Source organism: Callospermophilus lateralis, chromosome 9, assembly GCF_048772815.1.
Source record: "Callospermophilus lateralis isolate mCalLat2 chromosome 9, mCalLat2.hap1, whole genome shotgun sequence".
Lineage (NCBI taxonomy): Eukaryota > Metazoa > Chordata > Mammalia > Rodentia > Sciuridae > Callospermophilus > Callospermophilus lateralis.
Window position 1 is genome coordinate 94,789,982 of NC_135313.1, and position 13,257 is coordinate 94,803,238.

General features: G+C 36.2%; 1 protein-coding gene across 4 annotated transcripts in view; it reads left to right on the forward strand.

The window, feature by feature from the left end:
• Iws1 (interacts with SUPT6H, CTD assembly factor 1) overlaps positions 1-4,936 on the forward strand; it is a 36,849-nt gene extending 31,913 nt beyond the window's left edge. For 2 of the 4 annotated variants that reach the window (XM_076866143.2, XM_076866144.2), the window contains exons 13-15: positions 892-1,003; positions 1,503-1,658; positions 4,573-4,659. In XM_076866143.2, coding sequence (XP_076722258.2) covers positions 892-1,003; positions 1,503-1,631 — 241 coding nt within the window. In that variant the 3' untranslated portion in view covers positions 1,632-1,658; positions 4,573-4,659. Of the gene's footprint in view, positions 1-891; positions 1,004-1,502; positions 1,659-4,572 lie in introns of all 4 variants that reach the window. The other 2 variants (XM_076866141.2, XM_076866142.2) reach the window with 1 other exon arrangement.
• The last annotated feature ends 8,321 nt before the right edge of the window (positions 4,937-13,257 follow it).

Genomic DNA, 13,257 nt, shown 5'->3' on the forward strand with positions numbered 1-13,257 from the left:
TCTATTGAATCTTTACTTTGGAAAGATGGTGATCTTTTAGTTTAACTTGGGTGCTCTCAAATTTGCACAGTACTGAACAGACATACACAATGAGTATAAGTAATATTAGCAAAATGTAAATAATATGGATGGATTGTATCAATGTCAATATCCTGGTTGTGGTACTGTGCTGTATTTTTGCAAGTTGTTACCATTACAGGAGATGATGAATCTCTCTTGGCATTATTTTATTTGTTTGTTTGTTTGTTTATAGTTGTAGACGGGCACAATACCTTTTATTTATTTATTTTATGTGGTGCTGAGGATCAAACCCAGTGCCTCGCATGTGCCAGCAAGTGCTCTACCATGGAGCCACAACCCTAGCCCTCTCTTGGTATTATTTTTTATAACAGTATGTGAAACTGAAATTATTCCCAAAAGTTACTTACAGAAGTATTGATGGAAATTACTGTGTGTTGCACATGCAAAACCATGTACATTATGGACATACTTAGAGCATGTGAGGGTCATTTTTGACTACCTGATTTTTTTCACCTCATAAGTGAACTTCTTAGTATCTCCACTAGCCTGAAGAAGTTAGGATTTGGTCAGAAAGGTGAGACCAGCCTTTGAAAGGAGAAGGCATGATTACGTTTAAAGCTGAGGAGAACAAAGGGGATTTATACAAATGCAGAGGAAGGTGGCTTTGGGGGGAAATTAGGAATTCCTATAGCAGTGTGTCTGATGATGTGGCTAGCTAAAGAGGAGAGTTTGGGTGACCGTGAGAGGACAGAGGAAATTTGAAATACTGGAGCTGAATAGGGTGGACTGGGAACAGGAATGTGAAATTGCCTGTAGTCTCTATTGTGGCTGACTACATAAGCAGTATGCTCTTCCTTTTCCTTTTCTTAGGGCTCTTAGACCTGGAGATCCTGGATTCTGTGCCCGTGCAAGGGTCCCAATGCCCTCAAACAAGGACTATGTCGTCAGGCCCAAGTGGAACGTGGAAATGGAGTCATCCAGGGTAAGCAAGGAAGAACAAGGTGGAACTCAAATATAGATTGCCACTTGATTTTTCACCTTATGTTTAATAATCCCTATAACTTTTAAGGTTTATCTTGTTCACAGAAATCTGTTTCCTGATCTCTTGTCTAGCAAAATCACAAATCAAGGAATCAGAGAAAGGGAAAAGTATTACCCATGATTAAAGCTGATGATTTTTTTTCTCCAGACTTAAAGCAACATTAAATCAGGAAGTTTCTTACTAATTCCTTCATTTCAAGTGAATTTTGAAGACTACAATGTTCTGACATAGTGACCTTTTTTTTTTTTTTTTTTTTTTTTTTTTTAAAGAACCATCAGAAACAGGATTTACCTAATGCCACATCTCACTCCCTCCCTTTCTTTTCATCTGTTTAAGCAATTCTTTCACTAGGGTAGACACTTCTTCCATCATGGATGTGAACACTACTTGGACACTGTTTCTCGGTAATCTTTATTCTCTAATCCAACCACTCTTTTAGCCTGGTATTCTTAAAAAAGGCCTAAGCCGTTTGGAAAAGCATAAGAGGCGATTTGCAGAACAGAAACGACTCAGCAAAGTGCACCGTGCTGTCAAGTTCAGCATTGAAGGCAACAGGATGCCCTTATAATCCTGGCCCTAACAGTGTATCCAAGAGGTATCCCTGAGGAAGCATGGGCTGTGCATGGGCTTGGAGTGTCATCAAAGTGAAAACAAGCATGTGTGTGCTTTCTTAATCAGAAAAAGCCACCTGCTCTTACTTTCTGAAATAATGACCCTGACAGGTCCCTTAGGGCATTCAAGTACTTTCCATAGTAGAGACTAATAGACCTTACTTCCATGATAAGCATTGTGTTCTTCCTGACTGGTACCCATTTTTATGAAAAAGGCTTTTTGTTAGCATCTAGAATCATAGTAGTCTGCATTACAGACATGAACTGGCAGTGATTTCTAGATGAATGGGAAATGCCTTAATTTCCTATTGTCAGTGATTCAGCAACATGCATTTGAGGACTCATTACTTAAATTCCTATACTGAATATTTAAGAGATATATGTGGTAAAAATATATTCAATACATGGTCAGAAGTGGAAAAAGACTAAACAGTTCATAAGCCAGATTCACTGACCCACTGTGCTTCGAAATTAATAGTACTGCTTTTGCTACAGTATGCAGAATCCCAGTGTGATGTCTGCCTTTTGTAATTCTCCCTGACCTCTGCTTTGGCAACTGTTTCCGTGGACTCCAGTCACCTTCCTGTCAGCTCACTTTGCTATTAAACAACTGTCAAGACAAAACTCAGTTTCTTTTCTTTTCTTTATTTTATTTGTTTATTTTTATGTGGTACTGAGGATCGAACCCAGGGCCTCATACGGGCTAGGTGAACGCTCTACTGCTGAGCCACAATCTCAGCCCTACCTTCTTATTTATTGAGAATGAATAAAGGGTAGGGGAGGATTAGTTCCATGCCAAGGACTTCTTCCTCTGGCTGGCCTTTCTTTTTTGACTTATACTATATCCGAGTCCCTTGGCCACTTCTCCTTGGTATTCCTCTTCCCCACCCCCATTTCTTTATCTTTCTCTCCTTTCTCACTGTCTCTTCCCTCTTTTAGCCATCTTTTTTTTTTAACTAATATTTCCTGCCCCAGCACTTAGGTTTTTGAGAATTGAAAACTGCAGCATAGCCAAGAAAACATAATAAAAACTCTCAGAGGTCTGCCTACCTTGGAAGCATGCCTTGGGTCCCAAGGGGCTGTGTGCCTATTAATGGTGCTGGCTCTGGTCCCTCCTCCCTGTTAAGTGGAGGGGGTGGAAGGAGAGAAACAGCACGAGGAGAAAATGTTCTAGGAGAGCTCCCTTCCTTATCCCAGACACTCCACAGGACCATGATGTGCCTGTGTTTATCGAGGTTGCAGTTTGGCCTATAAGACTATAGAACTCTGTCCAAAAAATGTCATTTTTGGGGTGGGTATGGTTACATGTTAACCTTCCTAACTGTCTTTAAACCACCTAGCCAGTTTCCCTGATCAGAAAGGTTTCTTGTACATTCACTCAAGGATCACATTGCATAGACACTAATGAGTATTGTCCAAGAAGAAAACTAGAGTAAGTAAATGACTTTCAAATGAAACTTTTTGTATTCAATATAATTTTTATTTTTGAGGTTATATAGTAAATATAAAACACTACAGATTAACCTCCATTCCCAAAGTTCTGCTCTTCACTAAGTCATTACTCCTATTAACAATTTGAGGTTTTAAATGTACTTCCAGTTATGCCTCAAAACTTAGTTTTTATAATTGTAGAATAATTTGAGGTAATAATAAGAAAAATCTCTCATAGTCTAACCATTTCAGAATACTTTGATAATATTTGTTATCTTTTTTTTTTTCATGGATACTGTAATCAAAATTGTGCTGCATATAATTTTGGTCATTTTCCCTCATTTAAACCACCTTGTAGATTTATCATTTTTAATGGCTGCAGAATGGTCTGTGACCATTGTGTGAATATATGAGTTTATTCACTTCTCTAGAAGTGAATAGACATGATGTGTCTATTCACTTTTCCACTCTTGAGTAATTCAAAAACCTGTCCTATACTAATTTTTATGTTTGTTTCATGGGGTGCTTTTTAAAAATAACATTAAAATTGCAGAAGCAATGCATGTTTTTGTAGACTTTTAAAAATACAGAAAATAAGTAAGATTAATGTCACCTTAATCTTGCCACATCTTAATATTAACACTTTGATTATTTCTTTTGGGCATTTTTGTGTGCATGCATAAACATTATCACTGTGTTCTTTTTTTCTTTAATTCAAGCAACAATGTGATCATAATTTTTTTCTACTTTATTGACTTTGTTGGTTTGCCTTTTACTTGACATGGTAAAATTTCATTTGACTAAATATTCTTCAGTGATATAATATAGTGTTGATACACAGTTGTGCCATAATTTTTAAGCAAAACCACCTAGTTTTGTAAGCTGTTCCCCCCCCCCCCATAAAACAGTACAGTATAGATTTATAATATCCTGAGGAAATGTGGGATAGAGGTGATGAAATCAGGAAGGGACCTCACTCAATGTGTCATGTTAGGTGCTGCTGGGTGGTTCTTTGTGTTTTCAGGCTTAGGGTGAGGTAACTAAGCATCTGCCAGCTACATACATGTTATAACAAAGAGTCACTTGGCACTGGCTTGAGAGTGTCCCTGATGCTGAGGCTAAACAGATTAATGAAGGTACAGATGTTAAAGAACATCCTGAGAGTGGGCAAAGAGAAGTCCACCTTGAGGATTGTGGTCTCAATATTTCCCTTTCTCTCATCTTGGAGATTTTTGTGGACTGCGGCAAAATTAAGACACAGTCAACAACAATTTTAATTTTAATTGAGAGGTGTTCTAACACTGTTGTGAATACTTGATCTGTTCCTGAGGTCACCAAAGTGTTTTCTGATTATTCTAGAGCTGGGAGTCCCTTTGACTGCTAATTTTCAGATATAAGAAAATGAAAGATAAAACTAAGTGTAGGTATTACAATAATTTGCTCTTTAATTTTTCCCCCCACTCTTAGTTTCAGGCAACTTCCAAGAAAGGTATCAGTCGACTGGATAAACAGATGAGAAAGTTCACAGATATCAGGAAAAAAAGCAGATCTGCACACGCTGTGAAAATCAGCATTGAGGGCAATAAAATGCCATTGTGACCTTGCCTGGGATGTGTCTTCCATCTCTGCTTTAAGAAATGCACAATGGACTCTTTGGAGAAAGAAGATATTTTAAAATTTTTTTAGTGTGTCTGTAAATGGTTTGGCTTGTATCAAATGTTGTCATAGGATTCACATTTCTCTCAGTTGTATTTAAAACTGTTGTGTACTTTGTACAGAAGAATACTAGTCATACTTCTAAAAATTTTAAATAATAAAATTTCATTCTGGTTTTGGGGGGCTGTTTCTTTATTGTCTTAGAAGATGCATTCTCTGTGGGAGCAAAAATTGGTCCCTGTTGAGTGAAAAAAAATCTTAAGATACACCTTCAAAGTTCAGTCCTATCTGACTATGGTATGAGGAATTTGTCTGGTCTTTGTCCCTGGTTCCTGACAAGGAATGTCTCAAACCCTTGGATTTCCTGGGTGATGAAATTGTCTTATGCTGATGGAGTGATTCCTGGTGGGCCCTAGATAGTCTTAGGGGAGAGGATAGGTTCAGTCATGTGACCTATTTGATTTAATCATTCACACCTGCATAGTGAGGTCCATTAAGAGCTCTGGACACCTAAGCAAGCTTAGTAGAGTTTCCTGGTGGGTGAACTCACTGATGTGCTAGAAGAATGGGGCACAGAATCTCTGCATTCCCTTCTTAAACCCCCTTCTGTAGATCTACATTTGACTAACAGGTCTAACATTCTTTATAATAAAACTGACCACAAGTATAGTGCTCTATAGGATTAGTACCTTCCTTAGTTCTGTTAGACATCTTAGCAAATTCTTGACAAGAGATTCATGAGAACCCCAAATTTGTAAACATTCAATCCAAAGTATCAGTGGTCTGGAGAACTCAGTGTGGCCAGCACCTATCAGAATTGAAATACAGTACCCCAGTTGGAATTGTACTATAATACCAACAATATCTTATGTCTTAGTATTAATCATTTTATATTAATTATTTTCCTCCAAGAGTAGGGAATTACAGTAGAAAATTTTCAGGAAGTCGTTAATGATTATCTAATTATTTTAGTAGTCTCTACAGACTTAATTATGAGAGCTCTGATGGGTCAAGCTGAGTAAATCCAAGAAAATTTTAATTAGCCTTGGTTTTCATAAAGACCTTTGAATGGTCTACATAACATGAAGTATATGCACTGAAACACAAGAACCTCTCAGAACCTATCTTCATTTAAGTTGCAACAAATTCAGAAGCCCAAGATTGTAAAAAATTAAGTATATATTAGAAGGTAATGGCTAACCACTAGATGGAGACAAAACAACCTTTCAGCTGTGTTTTACTTTTTATTTACCCTCAAAAATGTTTCCAGTGTCTTCCAAATGCTGACAATTACGACAGTTGTAAACAAGTTGTTAAAGATTTTCAAGTTATTAACATTTTGGCCTTTATTATAGTAAGCTCCAGTTATCTGAAAATGTCACATGGAAGGTAAAAGTGATGGTACCAGGTAATAAAGTGATAATCACACCCAGGGAATTAAAAATGATGAGAAATTCTCTTATACTGTTTAAAGAAAAAAATCTAACTAGTTTCTGTATAAATGATTAGGTGTATGGCTTATTTGGCGGCATCTCAAACCTAGTCCACCAGAATAACTTTTTTTCCCCTGATTTAAAAATATTTCCAATTTAGTAAAGTTAACTCCATGTACCCTTCATTGATACTTACCACTTTGCCATTCTTAACTTTGTCACCTTATATGTACATACTGTTGCTTTTTGCAGGTGTGGGTGTCTAGCTTATTGAGTGCTCGCCTCTGGAGCCCCAAATACTCAAGCATTTTCTTACAAAAACATGAATTTACCCAGTTAATTTTTATCACTTGATTAGGGTGATTCAAAGTTACTTAGTCTTTCAGTTTTTTTGTGATATTTTGTAATTGTGGTAAAAGATACATAACATGAAGTTTACCATGTTAAGTGCACATCTTTTAAGTGCACAGTTTAGTGGCATTGAGTGCACTTCATTGTTGGGCACCCATCTCCAGAAACCTTTCATCTCATAAAACTATGTACCATTAAACAATATCCTATTCTCCCTCCCACCAGCTTTGCAAACATCATTCTATTTTCTGTTTTTTACTGTATGTACATAACTTTCTTCATTCTGGTATTAATGTCTTATCAAATATATGATTTGCGAATACTTTCTCTAATTCGGTAAGTTGACTTTTCATTCTGTTGATTGTGTCCTTTGGTGTACAGTTTTGATTTTGATGTAGTTTATCTTTCTTTTATGCCCGTGCTTTTGGGGTCATTAGAAAATCATTGCCAAATTCATTATTATAAAGCTTTTGCCTTGTTCTAAGTTTGTAGCTTTACCTTTTATGTTTAGGTCTTTATCCATTTTGACACAGTTTTGTCCGTTATGTAAGATAAAGATCCAGCTTCATTTTTTTGAATGTGAATATCTACTTTTTTCAAATACTGCTAGTTGAGAAGACAGAGACGTCCTTTTGCCATTTGATGGTCTTGGCACCCTTACCAAAAATGTTTTGACCATATATGTGAGGGTTTACTCCTGTGCTTTGTTTCATTCATATTGTTCTGTCTTTCATCTCCAGTAAACTATCCGGATTACTATCTTTGCAATAAGTTCTGAAGTCAGGAAATGTGAGTCCTCCACCTTTGTTGGGTTTTCCCTGACCCCAAGATTTTTTTTTTTTTTTTTTTTTTTTTTTTTTTTTTAGTATTTGGGTTTCTTTGAGATTTCATGTGAACTTCAGGGTGAATTTTTCTATTTCTGCAATAAGCATCGTTGGGATTTTGATTGTGTTGAGTCTGTAGATTATTTTAGGTAGGATTGCCATCTCAAAAATATTAAGTCTTGCCTGGCGCAGCGACGCATGCCTGTAATCCCAGCAGCTTGGGAGGCTGAGACAGGAAGATTAAGAGTTCAAAGCCAGCCTCAGTAATGGTGAGTCACTAAGCTACTCAGTAAGACCCTGTCTCTAAATAAAATACAAACTAGGACAGGAGATGTGGCTCAGTGGTCAAGTGCCCCTGAGTTCAATCCCTAGTACCAAAAAAACAATTAAAATCCATAAACAATACTTTCATTTATTGATGCCTTTAATTTCAAAAACATTTTCAGTATGCAATTTTTTTGTGTCCCTGATTAAGTATTTTATTCTTTTTGATACTACAGTAAATGAAATAGTTTTCTTAATTTCCTTTTAGGGTTGCTCACTGTTCGCATGTACATATGCACCTGATTTTTGTGCATTGATTTTACATGCTACAGTTTTGCTGAATTTGTTTATTCTGAAAGTTTTGTTGGGGCTTTGTTTTGTGGAATATCTAGGCATTTCTGCATTTGATGTGTCATCTACAGTTTTACTTCTTCGTTTCAAATGTATCTTTTATTTCTTTTTCTTTCCTATTTTATATGGCTAGACTTTAGTACTGTGTCGAATACAAGTGGTGAAAGTGGACATCTTTGTATTATTCCTGATATTGGAGAAAAACTGTCAGTCTTTCATTATGTTAATGATGGGCTTTTCATATGTCCTTTATTATGTTGACTTTCCTTCTGTTCCTAATTTCTTAGGTGTTTTTATCAAGAAAGGGTGTTGAATTTTGACAAAAGCTTTTTGTGCATCAATAGAGAAGATGGGTTTTTTTTTTTTTTCCTTCATTCTGTTAGTGTGGTATCAATTGATTTGTTATATATTGAATCATTCTGGGAATAAATCCCTGTTAATCACCATGTTTAAGCCTTTTAATGTGCTGTTGAAATTCTATTTGCTAGCATTTTATTGAAGACTTTTGCAATGTTTATCAAGGACAGTAGTCTGTTTTTTCTTGTAATGTCAGTGTAGTTTTGGAACCAGGATAATGCTGTCTTCAAAAAGAGGGAAGTCTTCCTTCCTCTTCAATTTTTTGGAGTAATTTGAGGAGGATTGGCATTAGGTCTATAAGTAGTTTGATGGAGTTCACCTGTAAAGCCCTCTGGTCCTGTACTTTTTTTGTTGGAAGAATTTTGCAGTCTCCTTACTAGTAACAAATCTATTAACAATTTATATTTCTTCATGATTCAGAGTTGAAAGATTGTGCTTCTAGGACTTTGTCCATTTCATCTGTATAATCCCAATTTGATAGCATGTAATTGTTCATAATATTCTATGCTCCTTTTTTATTTCTGTAAAAGTGGTCACAACTTCTCCATGTTCAGTTTTTTGAGTCTTTTTCTTTTCTAGTTCTAGCTCTGAATGTACATTTTTTTTTCAAACTTTCTGAAGAACTAACTCTTGGTTCCTTTCTTTTTCTCTTGTTTTTCTGTCCTCTATTTTGTATATATCTACTCTAAATTTTGTTCTTTTTTACTCTTGTTTGTTTTGTGCTTGCTTAGTTTGTTCTTTTCCTATTTCCTTAAGGTTAGACTATTGTTTCAATTTTTTATTTTTTTTAAAACCAGAGGTGCTTAATCACTGAGCCACATCCCCAGCCCTTTTTTATGTTGTATTTAGAGATGGGGTTTTACTGATTCGCTTAGGGCTTTGCTAAGGTTCTGAGACAGGTTTTGAACTCATGATCCTCCTGCCTCAGCCTCCTGAGCTGCTGGGATTACAGGTGTGCGCCACCATGCCTGGCTCAAAATATTTTTTTAATGTAAGCATTTACAGTTATAAATTTCTCTCATAGCATTACTTTTGTTGTACCCCATCATATTTGATATTTTGTTTTATTTTCTCTCAAGATATTTTCTAATTTCTCTTGTGATTTCTTCTTTGACCAATTAGTTTAAGACCAATTACTGTTTAATTTCCACGTATTTGTGGATTTTCTAATATCTGTCTGCTATTGATTTCTAATTTTAATATATTGCCTAGAGAGATACTTTATATAATTTTAACATTTTAAAATGTATTAAGACTTGTTTCATGGCCTAATATATCCCAGAGAATGTTCCTTGTGTACTTGAGATATGTCTGTATTCGACTTATTAGTGGGTAGTATGTTCTATTTATGTGTGGTAAATCCAGATGATCTGTGGTGGTGTTCAAATCTTTTATTTCCTTATTTATATTCCATCTTACTGTTCTGTCTATAATCGATAGTAGAGTATTGAAACCTCCAACTATTATTATACAGCTGTCTATTTCTCCCTCAATTCTGTCAATATTTGCTTTTATATACTTAGGAGCTCTGGTGTTTTGGTGTATATATGTTTATAATTGTTATGTGTACTTGATGAATTGACCTTTATTCATTATGTAACGTTCTTGTCTTTGTGATAGATTTTGACATGAGTCTTTTTTGTCTAATATTAGTCATCCCTGCTCTCTTTTAGTTACTATTTGAATAGAATATCTTTTTTCATCCTTTTATCATCAACTAATGTGTGCTTAGGTCTTAAGTGAATCTCTACCATTATAGGCAGTATATAGTTGGATCTTCTCAGCTTTTAATCTATTCTGCAAAGCTATATATTTTATGTGGGAGCTAAATCCATTTGCATATAAAGGAATCACTGATAGGGAAGGACTTATTTACCTCTGCCGTTTTGTTGTTTGTTTTCTGTTACTATCACAGCTTTTTGTTGTTGTTCCTCATTTTCTCCCAAACTGCCTTTGTCTTTAGTTAATTTTTCTAATAGCGCCATGTTTGATTCCCTTCTCATATCTTTTTGTGTATTCTACATATTGTTTTTCATCATGGGGCTTGTGTAAAACAACATCCTAACGTTATAATAACCTGTTTTTAAATTTAATTTATTTTATTTATTTTTTTGTGTGTGTGTGTGTGTGTGTGTGTGTCTGTGTACTGGGGATCAAATCCAGGGCCTTACACATGCCAGGCAAGAGTTCTTCCACTGAGCTGCAACCCCAGTCCTATTTTTTAAACTGATAACTTCCATCACATTCAAAGCTTCTACTCTACAGCTCTGCCCCCTTTTTGTTTCTGATATCACAAATTACATCTTTATATATTGTATACCCATTAGCATCAATTTATAATTTTTTATGCTTTTCTATTTTAAATCCTGTAACAGAATAAAAAGTGGAGTTATGAACAAAAATTATAATCATGTGGGTTTTTATGTTTGTCTATGTATTTACCTTTATTTTGTATGTCTTTGGGTTCATCTAACATCCTTTCCTTAACCTTAAAGAACTCCCTTTAACATCTCTTATAGGACAGATCTAGTGGTAATGAAATATCTTCAATTTTTCTTTATTTATGCCTTAAGTTTCTTTCTTATTTTGTCTGTTTATTAGTACTAGGGATTGAATCCAGGGGCACTCCACCCCTGCACCATATCCTCAGTCCTTCTTATTTTTTGAGACAGGGCCTCTCTAAGTTATCCATGCTGGCCTCAAACTTGCCATTTTCCTGCCTTAGCCTCTCCAATAGATGGGACTACTGGCAAGCACCACTATGCCCAGCTTCTCCCTCATTTTTGAAGGACAGTTTTACAAGATGCAGAATTCTTGGTTGACAAGACTCCCATGCTCTATTTTTATTACTTGAAATATATCATCCAGTTGCTTCTGGCCTGGAAGGTTTCTGCTGAGCGATGTCCTGGGAGGCAGAAGGACACCCCTTTACTACTGAAATGCTATACACTTGGAGGTGGGGGTGGGGAATTGGATTAACCATTGCTTGATTTTTTTTTTTTCTACCCACCTGCATATTATTCCTCTCAGGTAGAAATGGTTGCATCAAACCCATTACCATCTCTGTTTTATGCTTTTCTATTGTGATAGCAGAATCCTCCAACCTTAGATTCACTGTGGATCAGGTGGACTGTAACATTGCATGATGTGAACGTTCGTTGCCTATATATAAAAGATTATAGAGATGCTAGAGAAGTCCTAAGAGGAAGGATTGCCTGTTGTGGTTTCGAAAACACCTGAGCTCCTGTACAGTCCAGGTCTCAAGTTGGCTAATTTTGGTACTATTAGCGATAGACATGTACTCCATGTTTGTCAGATTTTGAAGAAAATGGTGGAGTATGTCACAGGATTACCTGCTTTGTTTTAAGGAAGCTCAATACATAGAAGTAAAGGTTTCCCAAAACTTGGAGGTGATAATTTGTAAAAGAATTTATCAGAAGATTCTTTTAAAACATTCCTGCTGTTTTAAAGAAGGGTTTGAACTACAGAGCTTGAAGAATAGCTAGAAGAGGGTTTGGGCCTGTGCTCTTACAAAGCCTGGAGTCCTGGACCTGAAGATTTTTCTCATAGTCTAACTGCAGTTAAGAATGCAAGGATGGAGGACCCAAGGGCAGCTGGATTTCCCTGATTTGATAAGGGAGCAAGGGTGGGGCTTTAGGAGAAACATTCACGAATGTTTTATTATGATGACCTGTTTGAACGGCATTGAGTTGTCAGTAAAGAGATTGGGGTTTGGTCTCCAACATATGAGGATCTCTTGTGAGTGAGGGAATTCAAAGCTCCTTGTTTGAGAGTCAGGAAAGGAAAGAGAGGATTCCCAGCCCTTTAGATTTGCAGGAAGAGTAGTTTATTTGAAATTCTCTTTGTTTTCTGCTCTTTGAGCAAGAAGTTAAGAAGTGTTTTGGCTGAGGTAGCATGGAAATTGAATGAGTTCCCAAGATCGTGTCTGTGTGAGACCAGCAGAAGTTAGGTCAGTAAGCATTGGAGGTCCTCATGGAAGTCAACCAGTGTAGTTATGTGTAGCTATTCCAAGCTGCCCTCTCTGAAGAACAAATCAGGAGGAAATAGACCAAAGAGGTGTGAGTTCCCGAGGCAGGGATCAGGTCCATCTAATAGTTTCTATTTAATTCATTGAGTTGAACTAGCAGTTCATTTTTTATGTAGATCGTAATTCTGTGAGTTGAGGAAAATGGCACAGAGAGACCAAGATGCCGCCTGTCTGGTGAGTTGCAGAGCCAGAATTCCAGCTCAGATCTCCTGATCCGAGCAAGTGTCAATTTTTGTAAAAAATAAAACATGTACCCATGTGCTCCTCTGGCCAATGTATTGGCCGGATCTTTTCTACATGGAGCATCTAGTAGCTTTTATTGCTCAGAGTTTTCATTCCTTGGCTTTTGTTTTCTGATCTTTCCTAATTATTGCTATTTGTTTTTATCAAGGAAGGAAGAAAACCATGAGATAGATAAAGCTAGTTAAGGGTTTCTTGAGAATATAATATTCAAAATCAAATCAGAGGATTCAAATATAAAAATTTCAGTCTAACCATATTAGAGACAAATTCAGAATGAAATTATCTTCTAGCAACCAATTTTTCTTTTTCAAACCCTTTAAAGGAAAACCTCATAAGTCCATCCCATGGCATAAATGGCATTATAAGGAATATCATAGACTTAATCTATGGAAAGGGAGAAGAACTAGAACTGGCCTTGTGCCTATTAGGTGTTAGGTTCCTCTGTGACCTTTTTATGTATTACCCTTTTTCATCTTTACAAGTAGTTGTTATCTTTTTATAAGTGAGAAAAATAGGTCCAAATGACTGGCCACCAATAGTCACACAGTAAGTAACAAGCCATTCATGGATCTAAAGTCAATATTTTCTGTCCCCAAAGCTGTCTATTATAATAATGATGGTTTCT